The following is a 19,113-nucleotide window of genomic DNA, read 5'->3' as shown; positions in this document are numbered from 1 at the left end:
TAATACAGATTACCTCTCCCAATGATGAAATTATTTTCTTCCCAATTTGCTTTAGTTATGTTTTTTTTTCCCCTGAGAGACATACCTGAATCTCGATCTGATAATGTTTCTTCCTATTGATCCATAAATCATTCTTTATCTAGCTAAAGTCTGAGTTCCACAAGGTAAAATCTCTAGCCCTGATAATAAGGTACTTCCAAATATAATGTAACTCTGCAATTTCTGTATTTAGTATACAGGCTAGAACTTGACACTTGACTGGGAAATGGGAAACTTTACAGCTTTGGGATTGTTATAAAATTGAGCTTCCTCTTCTGTTTTGCTTTATCCTAGACCTCAAGGAAGCAATTCCATGTCAAGAACAGCAAAAGGAAAGGATAAAAGGTTTGTAAACTACCAAGCAAAACTTGGTGTTCATGCTTCTTTTATTTCTGCTTTTTTATTTATTTTTAACTATTTTCACAAGTATATTTTGATAATATTCCTTGCCCTCCTCATACTCTTGGGTTTTTTTCATTAAAAATTTTGAAAGAAAGTTGGGTGTAGTGGTGTATACCTTTAATTCCAGCACTTGGGAGGCCAAGACAGGTGGGTTTCTATAAGCGTTAAGGTGTCCTGCTCTGCACTAAGAGTTCTAGACCATGGGTTCCTAAATGGATTCTGTCTTAAAAAGTGACAGAAATATAACTTCCATAAATTGATATTATTAAGCACCTTGAATTCTTCACAAATGAATGCCATCTGACCTTAATGATAATTTTTGCTATAATTAAATAGCTCTTATATGTATGACTGTAGTGGATATTTGTTATAAAATATATTTTAAAATACAGGCCATATATATCAAGTAAATAGGAGTTATCACTGCAACGCTCAGTATATATTTCTGCCAAAGAAAGACGATCACATTTTGATCATGTCAGTCAAAAAAATGTATTCTGTAGATGCATATAGCTGTATACATTATACTTTAAAAGTAGCATAGCTAAAACAATCACTTCATCCTTAGAAAGGTCATTGAGCCTATCAAAACGAGAAATGAAGTTTGACCTGGAGTATTGTCTCCAAGTTTCTTATTTAGATGTGTATTCACAAACAAATTCAGGAGCAGACAAAATGTAAGAATTGCTATTTAAAAAAAAAAAAGAATCTAAAATAAGCTAACTGTTTCTTATGAAGGCTTATACTTTTACATTGCACTCAGAGCTTAGATCTTAGTTTTCTCTAGCTCTTTGATATATTTTATATCCATGAAACTTTTCCAATACAGATTCAACTCTGTGTTAATATATATGAAAACACTCACGGTGCAGAGAACTTTGAATTTTTGAAGTAAAGCAAAATTTGAGTTTTCTATGATGTTAGTTAAAGAGAAATACTCAGGATAAAAATAAGATTCAACTCTACTATAGTCTTGAAGACATCAGCAGAGAGTTGTTGTAAAATCACTGTCTTTGATTTAACTCACTGTTTAAGATTTTCAGGAAGAAAGAGATATCCTAAATCCCAAGGGTTTAAGGCAGAAAAAAAGAGATTCAAAAGTCTTTTCAAGTATTTTAAGATCCTTACAAAGCAACAACTTGAAGAAGAGTAAGATGCACAATAGTCTAATCTAGATAATCCTTGATGCTTCTATTTTTCCCAGTACATAAAATAAGAGGCAAAAAGGACACAAAGAAGTTTTACTTGTATTAGATTGCAGGATGTGCTGTACATGGAAAACTATTTTTAGTATGTCAGTGGACTAAAGAAAAATCTTTCATTAGAGGATCATTGAATAAGTTATAGATATAGCATTCAATGCATCTATCTGAGAGTTATTAGCAAGTAAGTAGTTTATAAAGAAATGCTGTTTAAAAGTCCTCAGAATTGGGGTTACCTGACATATCTTCATTTGTAAAAACTCTGGTCAAGAAAAAAAATCACTTTTTTAGCATTATGAGAATTCATAAACCCATGTGTAATTGTGTGTGTGCTCGTGTGTGTGCACATGTGTATGTGTGTGGTATGTGTCATAAATCTGTTTGTATGCAGGTTCCTATGGGTGTGGATGTGTGTCCATGTGTATGCTTGCCTGCCAATGCCAGAGGAAAATGTTGCACATTGCCCTCAGATGCCATATGTATTTTTGAGGCAGGCTTACCACTGGGATGTGGATCTCATCAATCTAGCTAGATTTTTTTGGCCGATTAACCCTTGGGATCATGTGTCTCTTCCTTTCTAGTGCTGGGATTGCAATCGTGCAACAGCACATGGTTTTCAAAAGTTCTAGAGAGAGAACTAGGGTACTCTTCATTGCTCAGGAAGCTCTATGCTGACTTAGCCATAACCCCAGTTCCTTTTACCAATAATTAAAGTTTGCTCCTTAAACTTCATATGCATAGAGTAAACAGAATTTAAGTGATAGAAATTAATAAATGCATGTACTAAATGCATGCAGATGCATTAGCTTTTCAGAATATGATCTTCCCTTATGCTCAAGGGAAAGCAAACAAAACATTTTGTAATAGAGAAAACATGATTTTAAAAAGCACTCGTTGATATCCTACAGATTCTTTAGGAGAGGGTAGTCCAAAAATAGCATAATGTATGCATTTATTTAAAAAGAAAGTGGGCCTCTGTGGTAGAAATGACGCTATGAAGCTAACTCCACCCTCTAATTTTTGTTTTGTTTTGGTTGTGAAGTGTTGTTCATGCTAATGAAGCAGCTTCCACTTGAAACAGTACTCTCTCTTTTCTTCCTACTCAGGTCCCATCTAGAGCTCTGTGTACATTTAAATTTTCTTCTTCCTTACGAAGATGTTTTTGTTTGTTTCCAGACCTGAGCGTGTCTTGCTTTTTTCACTGTTTATAACTGTTACTACTTTTGGCAGTTTTCTATGGTTACATTTGCAGTGATTATTGGCAATAAATAAATAGTATCTTGGAACTAAATCTTTATACATACACACACACACACATATACATATACATACAGAGATAGATAGAGAGATAGAGAGAGAGAGAGAGAGATTAAAAGAAGAAACATTTATCCTATGCTGTCATCATTTCTTCCTTTATCTAGGGACCAGGAAGCATGCCAGTGACTCTGATGAGAGCTGTAACAGACTTGAGAGAAATTTAAGTGTGACCTTCAATATGTTAATTAACAATTGATTAATATCATCTTCGGGTTCAGGGTGGTCTTCCGGTTGTGTTTCTTCTTTCTCATTCAGATGCATTATCAGGAGTAAATGTGGGGTTTGGGCAATAGCATAGTCAGTAAAGCATGTGATACCCAAATAAGAAGATCTGCATCTGAAACCCTAGAATTCTTGTAAAGAGGCCAGGTGTGGTACTAGACATCTGCATTCTTAGCACCTTAGAAAGCTAATGTAACCATTATTCTACACACTTTAACAAAAAACAAACAAGTATCCAGGTATAAATTTCAAAGCAATATTAGCCTGGGATGTTTGAGCTTCATGTATGGGACAACAGACTGGAAACTGTTCGTGATTTAAATCATGGTTCAGATGTAGCAGGAATTTCATCTAAAATGTAAAAAAATAGTAAAAAAGTAAATAAAACCTAAACTCAGGTTCTAATATTTACATATGCATATGTAGGGAAACAAAGCTTAGTTTGGATAGGAGAAAGAATAACATTTTAATTTATATTATTAAAGCATTTTTATAATTAAAATTATGAAACAAATACATATTATTATTTCCCAATTTAAAAAAAAGCCTCAATGTGGAGAATTTTTAAATCGTCAGGACTGTCTCTCCATTGTAAATGCTTGTAAGAGGTTCTCATAGTTAGGTAAGAGTTAGATGGCCCAGCTATCCGCAAGCCGTGCCTAAATCATAACACATTAGTTTTTAAAATGGTCAGAACTATCTCCAGGTTTGCTATATTTGATGTAGAAAATGCGTGTGGTTTCATGCCTTGACCAATTGCCTTTGAAATACTCCCATCCATTGGCACTGTAACAGTCCTAATAAATTTAGCCTTCATGTCCTTTTTAACTTCACCCCAAATATAAAGAAAAACATACGGGAAAGAGTTAGAGTGGAGCTTGGTGGGAGAAGCAGTGAGGATCCATTGTGCATGTCACAAAGTGTAAGAGTTCTGATCAGAACGCTTCTGTAGCTTTGGAGCCTGTCCTGGAACTAGCTCTCGTAGACCACAATGGCCTCGAACTCACAGAGATCCTCCTGTCTCTGCCTCCCGAGTGCTGGGATTAAAGGCGTGCGCCACCATCGCCCGGCTGCAAAACACTTTTTAACTTCACTGGTCTCCGTGTTCCGACTTCATTGAACATTTATGTATTTTCTTTCTCATTTCTATTTTTTAATTTATTTTCTCTCATACATTAAATCTTGACTGCAGTTTCCCCTCCCTTCATGCCCCCAGTTCTCCCTGACATCTTCCCTCTAACCCAGAGCCGCTTCTCCGTTTCCGTTCAGAAAAGGGCAGTCCTCGCAGGGATATCAAGTGAACACTGCATAACAAGTTACAATAAGACTCGGCACAAACCCCGTATCAACTCTAGCATGAGGAAAAGGCGTATGTGTGTATTTGTGCGTGTGTGTGTGTGTGTGTGTGTGTGCGTGTGTGTGTGTGTGTGTGTGTGTGCTCGTGCTTGCACGCACCCAAGTTCAGGTGCATGGACCTGAGTCTAGCACTCTTGTGCTGATCCATCTCTCTGCTCTACATTTGTATTATGTATGTCTTTTTTATGCATGTTTATTTATATTCTTTTTATATGCATTTGCTAAAATCTACATTTGCAGTTAAATGACCACAAATCTCTACAGACCCAAGGAATTGCAGGACACAAAGGTAGCATCATCTCAGCCTGAAACATTCTAAACCACTTCAGTGGCCCCTGTCTGAAAACGACCCAAACATTCGGTGGGATTCTAATATTTTAGGCAAATTTTTGAAGAAAAAAAATGTAGTTTCTAAAATATAAAGCAAATGTCCATTTAAATATTTTTTCTTGCAATATTGTTATGTCAGTATTTGCATCTTTTTGACTTTTTAAATTTCTGTACTGCATATTAAAGTACCTGTGCTTACTATGCAAGTGTTCTACTATTAAACTATATCACAGCTTTATTTTACTTATTTATTTTAAATTTATTTATTTATTTTAGTTTTAATGCAAAGTCAACTTCTGTAGCCCAGAAAAATCTTGACTTTCCAGTTTTTCTTTCTTAGACCTCCCGAGTAACTCAATTACTGGATTTTATCACCAAGATAGACTAGTTTATATTATCAACTTTAGGATTGCCTGCTTGTTTTTACACTGAATTTTGTTATGTTAATTTGGCTGACCAAAAAATTCTTTTGGTTCAAGTAACTCTCCTATCTATCTCAGACTCTTGAGTGGTTCAGGCCACAAAGATGACACTACATCCAATCATTGCCTATAATTTTGAAGGAAACTCTGTCTCTGGAGGAGAGAGATACATACCTATTTTGATCCAAGTTCTAATCTAACACTATGCCTACAATAGCAACTGAGTTACAATTAAGTCAATTGATTCTAATTTTATTCATATTTAATTCTATTGTATTACCTCCCTGTCAGATAGAATTTATTATAATTCAATTTATTTACTTGTGTGTGCCTATGTTCCTTTAAGTATTTGTATATTGGAACACATGTGTGGAGGTCAGAGGAGGTTTAGGAGTTTGTTCTCCCTTTTTACCCTGTTGATTCTAGGATTATGACCTGGACCATATGGTCTAGCAACAAGCACCTTGATCCGAGCCATTTCTCCATCCCTGACATTTTATTATGTCAGCCATGTTAATAATTATAACAAGAAGAATTTGATCATAAATTATAAACTGTGTTTTCTTCTAGTAACTTTGTCAATCACCATTCCTTAAGCATACATTGTATAATTACAATTTACCTATTGTTCAAAAATATTCTTTTCTGATCACTGAGCGTATATTTGACACAATCTAAATCAACCATCAAGCCTATCAATAGCTTGCCACCTCATGTTCCAGAAAACAGAGTTTGTCCATTTCTTGACCCTTGATGCTCTCCACCTCACACTCTCTTCTGTGCTCCAAGTCTTATGCTTCGAGGCAACAGCTCCCCAATTGAGCATAACTAGCCATGTTTGGCACACAACCACATGTACAGAATTTGGTGAATGAATCATACTGAAATTCTTAACATTATACATGAGAACACAATTGTTGATTGGCATATCTTGGTATGGAATCGTGTGAACATAAAAGAATACAGTGTAAAGAAGAAAAGAGTATCTGCTCTGTTACATGCAACACAGATAGGACAGAGTACTGGGCTATGAGTCATCTCTATATAATTTATATATAAGCAGAATAATTATTATTGAAGTATAATTCATTAAAACTATAAAATTATTGAGTCTATGTAGCCCATGTAATAAAACATAAGTTTATTCTCTAAAAATATGTTGTTTTTCAGTATGTTATATAAGAAAACAGGTCTCCCCAGAAAGGCCACTTCAAAGGATTGTTCTCATCTTCTGGAGCACAATAAAAAGAAAAACCAAAATTTTTAAATGAGAAAATATTTTGAAGTAATGCATTAAGACATATTTTCTTCTCATTGGCATTGATCTCTGAAGTTTACACAGGCAGGTTTAGCCAGAAAAATGTAATAATTTATTCAAGTAGCAAGACTCTGTTGGTCCTCTATAAAGAAAAGAAACTAAATGGTGTAATCAGTGGTTCACCACGTTAAAGAAAATTTTGTTTGATGTTTTCTGCTTTTGGCTTTTATTCTGCAAGCCCTTCTTAATCATCACCGATCTGCATTTCAAAGAGAACTGAACAGTGACATTTTGTTCCTGATTTTTATTAAGATGAAAACTAAAATCCCCAGAGAAGTATTTAATAAAACAACAATATTTTAGCAAAACTAGAAAACTTTAACACCTTCAACACTTAGAAATTAATATTCTATGTCTATATAAGTTTGAAACATAAACTTATTTAAAGAACCATCTTTTAAAAAATATCCCAAACCTGACTTGCCTTCCTCATAGATAATTGTGATTATATTGTGGTAATAAATATTTTATTCTCATAACTTTGACTGATTTTATTAAAATTAATTACTAAGCATAAAAAATCTGTAGTCTTGCAATAGTCATATAGGAAAACACTAAACATTTGTATAATATCTTAGCATTAATCTAGTTATGTATTAGTAAACAAGAGGAACTCAGACATTACGTATAGGAATAGAATTAGGTACAAGTGCTTTGGGAATATGACAGCATCTACCAAACTTTACTATGCTCATCTAACTACATTCATGCCTGCCTTGTGACCCAGCAATTCTTCTTGATAGAGAAAATATCAGGGCATATACAGTACTCACATACATGCACACACACGTGCACATGTGTGCACACACACACACTCACACGCAAACACAAGATCTTCAAGGATAATCACCGTAGAATTACATTAGCCCATACCAGCCCTTAAATATAATTCATGAATTCATTAAGAGAGCAATGGATAAGTTGATTGTCATGTGATCATACAAGTACACCGTACTTTAATGAGAATAAGTTCCTGCTACTTTCAGGCCTTTGGATAATCATACAAGCATAGTGTTCTGAAAAATGAATCAGATACAAGTTATTATTTATTTATAATGTACAAAAAATATATTTGTGGCATAAAATAGGATAGCAATTACCTTTGGGCAAGGTGATGATGGAAATGGTGGTTCGGATGGGCACCTCTGTGTTATTGATAATTCTGGGTCTGGATCTCTTCACAAGGGTATGTTTCCTTTCTGAAAACCTTATCTATATTTTATGTATATGCCTATTTTAGAACTATTTAAAGAAAACTTTAAAGTAAGTGATTTGAATCAGATCATTATAAATGATTTGGTATTTGATTGTTACACTTGCTTCTATATTGCCCGCAAAGAGGTTGCTAAGACATAATTTAAATATGTGAAGGTAATGATTTCCGCTGCTCAATGGGACTGTAGCCTAACTATAGCTAACAGTAGCGAAGTACATATTTCTTTTTTTATTAATACATCTCAAGTAGATATAGCTCACAAAGAATAACTTCCATGACTACGTCATGTTCAGTAAGGTGAGTTTTTATACCTATAGAAATCCTCTTTTAAGAACCACCACTGGGAGTGAAAATATTTTTCATTTGGTATTAAAGTTTGCAAAGAACAATGACCTACTTTTATCTGATTCCAGTTTTGGATAAATTTTTTCCTCTTTTTGAAAGAAAGAAAATTGGTGAAGAATTTAAGTATGAAATAAGCTCTTTATTGGAGGAGTCTTTTGCTAAAGATTTATGATTGGATTGTTCTTTAAATTTTTAATTTTTTAATGTTATTGAAGATAAATTGTAATTATTTAATGGATTTTTGCAAATTTCAGTAATAATATCATAAATCTGAATACCCAATGATGAATACATCATATCTAGTTACAATAATAAGATCATGATGATTTGTCATTATACAGATTTTACTTCATTGACTAATATGTCTTAATTACCAACTATCAATTTACATCTAATAAGCACTGTTGCTTTTTAAAAAATTCATAGTATCACCTTTGTTATAAACATTATGAAGGACTATAGTGGAAAATATCATGAAAAAAATGACAGTTTATTATAATCTGAACCTTGTGCCACTTTCCATAGTATTTTCATATAAGTGAAAGCCCTACGTACTTTTGATTTGCTCACTATATATAATGTCTACCAACTAAGTGATACAGAAATTTATAAAATCATATTAAAGTGCTTTTCACTGAATATACTGTCATCTGGACTGTTTTAATTCCCTCAGTATAGAAGGCTGTCAACATCTGGACAAAATGCAGTTTTCTTCTTAATCATTCACGTATTACATACAGGCATTCCAGAACTGTATGACTTTTGTAAGGCAACTCATGCAAGTTATGCATTTTAAGGTCTCCATAAGATTAAAACTTGATTTACTTTCACAAGGAAGAATTCTTACCCCAGATAGAAACCAGTATATTCTTAACCAGTTCACTTGTTCCAAATATTTAAATTTGGCACTATTGAAAAGTGAAAATTCCACAGTAATTATATGACAATAGTAACTTAAAATTAATGTTGCTAGTTTAAAAATCTATGTGAACAATTGTGTTTTTATACAGTATTTGACTAAAAATGGGGTCTCAGTTATCTGAACTTCCAGGTAGCATCCCTTAGTCTCGTCTAAGTAATTGTAAAGTAGAAAGCCTTGCTAAAATGATTGGAGCATAGCAAAAACTGTCATATCACAATAATTTTGCAAGTTGTTAAGCCCTTTATGCTGCTTGCTTCCAAAAGGCAACTTTAGGCATAGGACATATCTGATGGTTTATTAATGATTTTGCCTTCATGTATTGAATTAGGTCATTGCAAAGTAGTACCTCTAAGTCCCCCTTTTAACTCAGTCTCTGCACCTATTAAAAATGACATTTCTCTGATCAGTAAGTGCCTATGTTCTATATTTTTCTCTCTAATTTAATAATGCCCCAATTACAAATTCTTAATGTTTCATAACTTTTTAAAAGAAATTAATATTCAGAACACACAATTAACCATTGCAAAGGATAATATAATATTAATATGTGAGAAGGAAAAATACCTATGTTTTTGAAATCTTTAGGTTTTAAACAGTACCGTGGGGAGAGTTCAGTGAAAATAACAGGAAATTAAATGTTTCTAAGGTTCTCAATGGAGAGATTACTAGGCTCCTTTAAACAGAAAAGTATGATTTAAAGGATAGCTTCGGTAAGTCAGTGCACAATCACACATTTCCCAGCTTCCTCAATAACAAGTGGTTGCAGATTAATGCACTGGTGTATTGAGCTTTTAATGAAATTGTTAATGCATGAGGGACTTACCTCAGTAACAGTGCGGCTTCCCAGAAGTAAAATCCAGAAACTAGTGTCCGAAAGTGTCTCACGTGGGCCATGATACGGAGCGATATTCACGAACCTGGAAAGAGTCTTATCCGAGGCATGAGGGACCAGAAAAGCAGAAATGAAAATGTGCCATCTAACCCTTAGGGCTGGCGGAGACAACCGCTTGGAAGGTTTCAGCACCTCAGACAGCTCCCGCAGCGTTCTCTCTTTGGAACACTTGATGTTTTCCTGGACCCCTCCTCTGAGCCCTGAGAAGAGGGATTCACAGGGCTGCAAACATGCAAGTGATTTCACAGTGAAGCCATAGAAGGAAGTGAGATCGATACGATGCGTCAGGAGTGCCTAGGTCCTGAGCAACAGTTCCCCCAAGCTTTTTCAGTAAGAAAAGACTCGGCTTTTCTTGGCTCTGACTCACTGGTCGAGGAAGAACAGCAGTCAAAATTGGAAATGCTGCTCCATCGAGTCCAAGCGCCGGAATCTCGGCTCTCCACCTTTGCAAAAAACCCACGGAGCGCGGCAAAGACAGGCGGGGGCGGGGCCAGAGGACTTGTCCTTCCCGCCAATCACAGCTGCACAGCGGGACAGAGTGACAGGCCACTTTCACGCATGGAAGTGTTCAGCCTTTCGCCACTTAAAACAGGAAGGGACAGTGTAGAATTGGTGCAGAGCCTACTAAGATCCTGGAGGGAGGGGAGCAGAAATCCTCCCAGCTGAAAAGGGGATATTCAGCGGTTTCCAGGATTAGGAGGAAGAACTATGTGGGGATGCTCCCTCTCTCACGGGGAATGCACAGTTTAGTAAAGAAAGCTATGCCCACATGCCGGAGTGAACCCACATCCTTGAAAAGGGCTTGGAAAGCTGGGTATGCGTCGCACATACAGAGCAGAATCAGTTTCTTCTAGAAGCATCTCATGAGCATGGCCAGCTTGCAGTCAGTTAATTGACTTCAGTGCTAAAGAGACCTCTGAAAAGACTAAGGGATGAAGTCTCCTGCTAGAGACATCATTTAGACCGCTCCCGCCAACCCCAGATTTCCAAGGTTCACTGTGATTTTAAGGGAGGAACTTGCATATAGTACTAATTGGTTTATCTTCTCTTTCATCATTCCAGAGCTCAGTCCCTCTGTTTCCTCTGTATTCCATTCTTGTTCCTTATTTCTTCTTCCCTTTCAACTAGTACTAGTGTGTGTGTGCGTGTGTGTGTAATAGAAAAATATTTATTTGCGGTTGGCCAGTATCAAAATGTTTATTTCTTCTGTTTCTTTTTTTCAACAATCTATTGGGAATTTATTCTGAAAGCTCTACTTTGAACTCTTTACTTCTTCAACAATGAAGCTGCATATTAAGAATGTATTCGTAACCTGCCTCACAATATTTTTCATAGTTGAATTCAAAGTGTAATTCACAATTTAGGTACCTTTGCAATATTCCATCTAATCGGGCCAGTGCAAAGCACCACGTGAAAAGCTGCTAAGAGAAGTTGGACTCCATATTCTCCTCCTTTTTGCTCTTATTTAGTAGATCACATTATTCTCACAAATAATAGTTTTCTGAATCTATTTTTCTGTATTTTAGAATAGATTTTCATGGGACTGTTTTTGGTATTTAAATCATAAGCAAGCAGAGGACTCACATGTTCATACCATCCTCTTTTATACCTATGTATGCAAATGTAATCATTTGTACATGTGTGTACGTGTACATGTATATATATATGCATGGGCATGCTCATGCTATGTTTGCAGGTTATAAGATGACCTGTAGAGACTCAATCCTGTCACGTCACCTTATGAGTTCAAGATCACACTTGGCCATGTAGCCTGGCAGCAAATGCCTTTACCTGCTGAGGCATCTCGTTGTCTCTGAGAAGATACCATTTTCAATGACCTCAATAATGCTTTAATGAATGTGTTGAAAGCTTACATGACACAAAAGCTATTCAGTTGGTTATTTTTTTGTTAACAATCACAGCTTTGAAAACACACATAATGAGATATCTGCATTATGATTTTTCTTAATTTAGCTATTATAAAAGAAAACAATTCTTCAAACCCTAACGTAGTTCATCACTGAGATTGATGTAAACTCATGAACCATGGAAGAAAGTTGCTTACTTGCTTTCTTTCTCATACTACCTAGACCACATCCCCAGAGGTGGTACTGCCAGCCACAGAGGTCTCAGCTCTCACACATCAATCATTAATAAAGAAAATGTCTCCCTAACTTGCACCAGATCATTCTCCTGGAGGCAACTCCTAAAATGAGATAACCAATATGTTTAGGTTTGTGTCAACTAGACAAAAGGCAATCAGTGCAATACTTATAGAATTAATGATAGTCAATTTTATTTGTAATTAGGGGTTAAAACTCAAGTCATGGAGTGCAATATTAGAGTGATCTGCCTGGCTTCTGGGTCTGAGCTCTACAGTGCCCTGCTGCATTTCTGAAAATTTCCTTGAAAAGAAGATCTATTACTTGGAAGAGCCAAACATTCTAGACTCATGAAGCATATATTCCCAAACATGGAAAATGAAGAAGAGAATGGTTTCAACTGTTAATTAAACAAGTGAGATGAACTTTTTGCATCCTGAAAGATGTTCAAGATGACTATCCTAGCAGTTTGGTATAATTATTTTTAGAATGGTTGTTTTGTTTGTCAACTGACAGTGGTTCCCTTCTCATTACACCTCACATTCATGACTTCATTATAAGCATTAGCATTAGTATATTTTATTATTAAATTCATGTATATATATGCACACATATAAATATGTAGATAAAACCTAATGCACACATTTAGTTTTCTTGTGTGTACTCTTCTTTTTAGTTTATAATATAATTGCATGGTTTCCCTTTTCCTTTTCCTCATTCCAAACCCTCCTTTGCTCTGTAGTCAATCCAGGAATGCCGAGAGTGGGAGAAATTATCTCCCCTGGGAAAAGGACACAAATTGGTTATTGAATACCAAATGGTCAGCCCCGAAAACATACATACAGTTAATATACATATAGAGCAGATTGTACTTACATATTTACTTTGTACATATGTAACAACAATTTAAAATAAACAAGTTCACATAAATTCTTAAACCCTGAAAGACATTTGACTACAAAGGAACTGGACTAGGTCCTAGATCTTAAAGTCAAGAATATGACTTAAGAGAAAAAAGGGGCTTTATCCTGACACCCTGCAGGGGCTTGGCAGCTCACCTGCTCCTGTCCCATCAACACTATTTTGCAGAAACTAGATTTGCTTTGCTTGTTTACTCCTACAGTCAAACTGAAGGTTAATAAAGAAATAACAAACATCCAAAGAGATCAGTCTGTGCAAACAGACCTCATGCTAGCAAAATACATTTGTTTTTTGAAATAGTATTTGAAAAATAATACAAACTCAAAAAAAAGCTGAGTGCATTGCAATTCTACATGCCTTCTCAATTTATAAGTGCTGAATTGTCAAATAATTACTTTGGAAGGCAAATTAGAGGCCAGCTTAATAATAAACTCAAGTCAATTTAGTGATAGAAAAGACACAATAGAAGAAACCTTTCATAGCACAGCAATTCAACTTCTAAAAGATAAACGAGCAACCGGAAACTTAAGAGTAGATGAAATAAAACAATGAAATTAGACTGGGATAAGAAAGAAATGACAGAAGTTTGAGAAGTAGGAAGTATATAATATATGATAAAAATAACTGAGTGAGTTGCAGAATTAAAATTACTAAAGTGATGTGTCTTACTAGGTCATAGGAAGTGTTGAAGTAAAAATATATATAATCAAATCCTCCTATAATTAACAGGTTTACAAATAATAATGTTAAACTTTCTTCCAGATATTTTAATTCAATAATCTGGAAAATAAACATTAGGTAAAAGAATTTAGCAACTCATCATAGGAGAAAGGTAGTTTATTGCCAAGTAGATATTTTTATTAAAGAGACAGGTATTCAATATAATGAAAGCTGGAGCCAGGTGGTGGTGTGCACGCCTTTAATCTCAGTACTTGGGAGGCAGAGACAGGTGGATCTCTGTGAGTTTGAGGGCAGCCAGATCTACAAAGTGAGTTCCAGGACAGTCAGGAAACCCTGTATTTTAAAAAAAGGAAAAAAAGAAAGAAAAAGATAAAAGAAAAGGAAGGGAAGGGAAGGGAAGGAAGGAAAGAAGAAAGAAAGAAAGAAAGAAAGAAAGAAAGAAAGAAAGAAAGAAAGAAAAAAAGAAAGAAAGAAAGAAAGAGCAAACTCTGACATGGTGTATGCCTGGACTCCAAGAAACTGAAAGACAGAGGAAAAAGAAAGAGAAACAAACTTTGTCTATGGAGACCTAGTCCACCCGATCTGAATACTGACATACTGTATTAAATAAAAAAGAAGAAAAAATTTAAAAAATGAATCTACAGTATAAGTTATCAAAATGTAAGATATTAAACATAGGATTATTCAGTTTGGTAAGCACATAAAAATTTAAAATTCCAAATGAACTAGACAAATGCAATTTTGCATGCAATAAATACTAATTACAGAATAGAATATTATGCCTAAATTAAAATTCTAAGCATTTCAATCAAATGTGTTAATTTATTATTAATATTGCTGTGTCTTATAGTTTGTAGGAAAGATGTAAGGCATAGGAAATAATGAAAAAATCCTTTGTCCATTTTAAAATAAAGTAAAATAAAATATCATCAAAGAATGAGCATATTCTCAGTGTTTTTACTAATTTCAAAGAAAGATGGTTTTATAGCAAATATAAAGTAGAACAATTTTACACTGGAGAGATGAGAGTAAAGAATACACTCAAGTGAAATGAACAATATGCCTTAATACCTTATTAATATGTTTAATATTAAGATCACATTTGTGTACTTGTAAAATAAGATTATATATTGGTATAAATGTAACTTAAAATTTTATGTGTTGACAACAATTTTCAGTGTTTGGAAATTTTATCACCTATGTTTTCCAAATGGCCACTTATAATTGCAACTTAATTTTATTGCTATTGGGCAAATTTTCTTCTCAGGTATTAAGAGAGATTCATGATTATTTTCTTCCAGTTATGGAAGAAAAGTAGAAATCAACCATTCAAGGAAGGGTTGTGCAGTACAGAATTTTCTCAGAGGTTTTGACCCTCATGTTTATTGGTGTCTGAAAAGCTTAACACACTCTGTGCAATGGAAAACAGGAAATAATTATGATATAATTCTTGAGGCTGGAAATCTATTTTATTTTCTTATGTTGCTATTAGAAATTTTCTTTTCTTTAGTTTTTTGTTTGTTTATTTGTTTTGTTTTGATTTTTTCGAGACAAGATTTCTTTGCCTGTAGCTTTGATGCCTGTCCTGGAACTAGCTCTTGTAGACCAACCTGGATTCGAACTCACAGAGATCTGCTTGCCTCTGCCTCCCAAGTGCTGGGATTAAAAACATGAACCACCACCACCCTGCTGCTATTAGAAAGTTTCAACATTTGTAAATTTTGACTTGTTTCCTCAAAATTGAAACATTTCTTCTAGGTGGGAGGTTCATTAAGACTCAGAAAGTAAAGAGAAAGCTTCAAAAATACAGGCGCTCCTAAAGCTTACAAGGTTCATGATATTCCTTTGCAAAGAATATATAGAGAGGCAATAACAGATATTGGCATGAAAAGATTCCAACTTTCAATAAAGTGCACAAAATATTCACTTTAGTAAAAATTTCCAAAAATAGCTATTTAATTGCTTTGTTGAAAGATAGTATATAAAATCCCCAAATCTTTACTCATTACAACCCAGGTGGTTTCAGTAGTGTGTGCTGGCTCTGGCCACTGTACACTTCCCAGAAAGGATAGAATGCTTGATGATAAGCTGCTCACTTTTAGGGAGGTGGAGAATTTAAAATAAGGCTCTCTTTTGTTTGATATAAGTATATAATTCGTTGTGACAATAAAGATTTGTGCACATAGAAAAGGAGGAGGAGGAGGAGGAAGAGGAGGAGGAGGAGGAGGAGGAGGAGAAAAAAAAGACAAAATGAAGGAGGAAAGAAGAGTAGAGGAGGAAAAACAAGAGGAAGAAGTGGAGGATGAGAAGAAGAAAATGATGATGGCAACCATGACAAAGACAATTAAGACAGTGAAGGCAACTACTGCAATGTCTACGAAAACAACAACTGCTACCTCAAACCTGCAAGTATCCTACTCATACAGGGAGCTCCAAGGATTCAGTTTTTCTGAATTCTCACTCATGATGGGCTGGTCTTTCTCTTAATTCAAAGATATTCATACTTTCTAGATATCCGTGCTCTTGAAGGAAACTCCAATGAACTCATTGGTTCACTCAACTAGACTTGGTGGAATCATTTCCGTGTTCTGTCAGTGTTCTGTATGGGTAAAGAGGCATTGCTTCATATTTCTCCAGGGAAAGTCACACAATGTGACTAAATCTCATTCTGTGTAAATACATAAGACAATGGAAAATTGGCAATAGTTTAAAGATTCTAATTATTCAAGTAGAGCATTTTTATTCTTGTAGGTAAAACATGGAGTTACATGATGGAGGAAGGTCATTGGTTTAAAAAAATAAAGAAACTGCTTGGCTGGCCCTCATAGCTTAGAACATAGGTGGGTGGAGTAAACAGAACAGAATTCTGGGAGGAAGAGGAAGGGAGGTAAGACACCTCAGACAGAGACACCATGCTCTCCTCGCCCAGGCAGACACACACGATGAAGCTACGACCCAGGATGGATGTAGGCTAGAAGCTCCCTACATCAGATTATTAGAAATGGGCTAGTCCAGGTGCGAGAGTTAGCCTAGAAGATTCTAGATAGAAATGGGCCAAGCAGTGTTTAAATGAATACAATTTGTGTGTAATTATTTCGGGCATAAGCTAGCAGGCGGCCGGGGTGCTGGGGATGCAGCCCCGCCCCTCATATTACTATAGTTACATAATATACTTTTCCTACATTTAAATTATATTAAAATATTTTATAATTAGCCTTTGTAACACCAATTTAAAACAGATACTCTTACTTAAAGATGCGATGAAAATACCATTTAAGTATGTTTCACAACTTTCCATGAAATACCTTTTTAATGTTTAAAATATTTTTTGTGAATTTTATGCAGGTGTATGGTATTAAACCATTTAACCCCTCCTGCTTATGACTCTTCCTGTGTCACCCACTGATTCTCAATTTTATGATGCTTTTCTTCCATTGTTATTGTATCTATATAAATACAATCTGCTGTGTTTGTTTAACTAAATTTTCCCTCTTATGACATTATGCATCATTGATCCTTGTATGTTTTAATATATTTTCTTCTAGATAAAATATGCAATGCCTTTCCTGAAAAGTATTTTTTGGTCAGATATTATAGTAACTTTTAATTTTTTTATGTTTCGCAATAGAATTTTTCTATGCTTTTCTTTTTTAGTGTTCTATTTCTTATTCTCCCCTACTGCATGTGTGTGTTTGTGTATGTGTGTTTGTGTGTGTGTGTCTGTGTGTGTGTGTGTGTGTGTGTGTGTGTGCGAGCATATGCTACAACATGCCTGTGGAGATTCAAGAGCAATTTTCTAGAGTTCTTTTCATCTACCTTGCTGGAGACAGGGTCTTTCTTGTTTTTGCCATTCTCTTGAATATTTGGCCAGCTGGACCATGAACGTCTGGGAAATACTTCTGTTTCCACTTCCCATCTTTCTGTAGGAGGGTTGGGAATATAGATGAACCTCACAGCTGAATTAGAGAACAAACCAAAAGCAAAAATGAACAAACAAATGTAAAAACCTAACTTCACCTACACTTAATTTGTCCCTCTCATGAAACATCCAGCCATTGTGTTTTCGGACATTTTATTATACACTAGAAGCTAAAAGGTAAACTAATGATTATTTTAAGCTTTGATTATTTTTCTACCTCCAAAATGTTTATATCCACTCACAATTGCTCTACAGGGGGGCCTATAGAAAAATCATTTTAGAAATCTTGAAGATACAGATTTCAGAACTAACCCATCTGAATTTGAATGCTTATCCTTCCCTTTATTTGAAATTTAAGAAATCATGCCATCTACAGTTCAGTTTCTTCATCTTAAAAAGAAAATCTCTGACAAAGACAAGAAATTTACTCAATTTACATGTTATGTTATTTTGAAGCAGGATTAATAAAATCTCAAAAACCAGTTATTAAGGTTCAACCTGAAGACCAGAAAAGCAAAACAGCCAGCCACTGACTCTTACCTTGACCTCAGTCTGAAAATGGTGATCCTGTCTCCAGGAATCTCAGAATGAGAGTGTGACTGAGAGCTGTCTCCTCCTGTTTTATAATCCTCTCTAGTTCTGGGTTTAAGGGCATGCACCACTAACACCTGGTTTCTATGACAATCTAGTATTGCTACTGGGATTAAAAGTGTGTATCATTGCTGCCTGGTCTATAAGACTGGCCAGTGTGACTGTTTTACTTTTCTGATCTTCAGGCGAGCTTTATTTATTAAAATACAAATGAAATGAAACTACATTATGTAGATATTTAATCCATTAGATACATTATTTTGATGCTTAATTTATTAATTAATTATATCATAGCAATAGGTTATTTCTTTATATCAGTTTTATAAAATGATGGTCTTGATCACATCTGACTTTTCATTTGTGTCTGGGGATGGAACTCAAACTATTAAGCTTATGTGTTGTTTTTACTTGCTCGACCATCTCCATGGGTCCTGTTATTTATCATTTAAAAGATGCTTGTTAATATGTCAATTAACAACTGCTATGGTATCAAACCTTCAAATGATTCTCAAACTGTTTTATCTCAAGGATAATATAACTACTTAAACAACTTCAATGCATGCTATTGTATGTGACCATATTTTATAAAATGATACCAATTTCATTTTGGCATGTTCAATAGGCATGTAGTTCTGAACAGCAATTGCTTTTATCTAAAGTATGAACATGTTGCAGTGTAAACAATAACAATTTGTTATTGTAAATAAAGAAGGTGAATTCTAAATCATTGTGATACAGCACATGTATCTACTTATTCAATGGTTTAGAATACCTTTCTCTAGACTGTATATCACAGAATTTATCAAAGATATTAGAGATTTTTTTTTTCGGTTTTTCGAGACAGGGTTTCTCTGTGGTTTTGGAGCCTATCCTGGAACTAGCTTTTGTAGACCAGGCTGGTCTCGAACTCACAGAG

The 19,113-nt window shown here is 34.9% G+C and overlaps 1 protein-coding gene across 2 annotated transcripts in view; it reads right to left on the bottom strand.

Annotated features, from left to right (window-relative positions):
* Glra3 (glycine receptor alpha 3) overlaps nucleotides 1-10,515 on the bottom strand; it is a 132,878-nt gene extending 122,363 nt beyond the window's left edge. Inside the window, exon 1 of one of the 2 annotated variants that reach the window (XM_005368078.3) lies at nucleotides 9,915-10,515. In XM_005368078.3, the coding sequence (XP_005368135.1) occupies nucleotides 9,915-9,985 (71 nt within the window). In that variant the 5' untranslated portion in view covers nucleotides 9,986-10,515. The remainder of the gene's footprint in view (nucleotides 1-9,914) is intronic. The other variant, XM_005368079.3, reaches the window with a different exon arrangement.
* Between the last annotated feature and the right edge of the window lie 8,598 nt (nucleotides 10,516-19,113).

The sequence above is a fragment of the Microtus ochrogaster genome, unplaced genomic scaffold (assembly GCF_000317375.1).
Source record: "Microtus ochrogaster isolate Prairie Vole_2 unplaced genomic scaffold, MicOch1.0 UNK28, whole genome shotgun sequence".
In the NCBI taxonomy this organism is placed as follows: Eukaryota; Metazoa; Chordata; class Mammalia; order Rodentia; family Cricetidae; genus Microtus; species Microtus ochrogaster.
The sequence above is the reverse complement of the archived record's forward strand: the minus strand, read 5'-3'. Positions and strand labels throughout refer to the sequence as shown.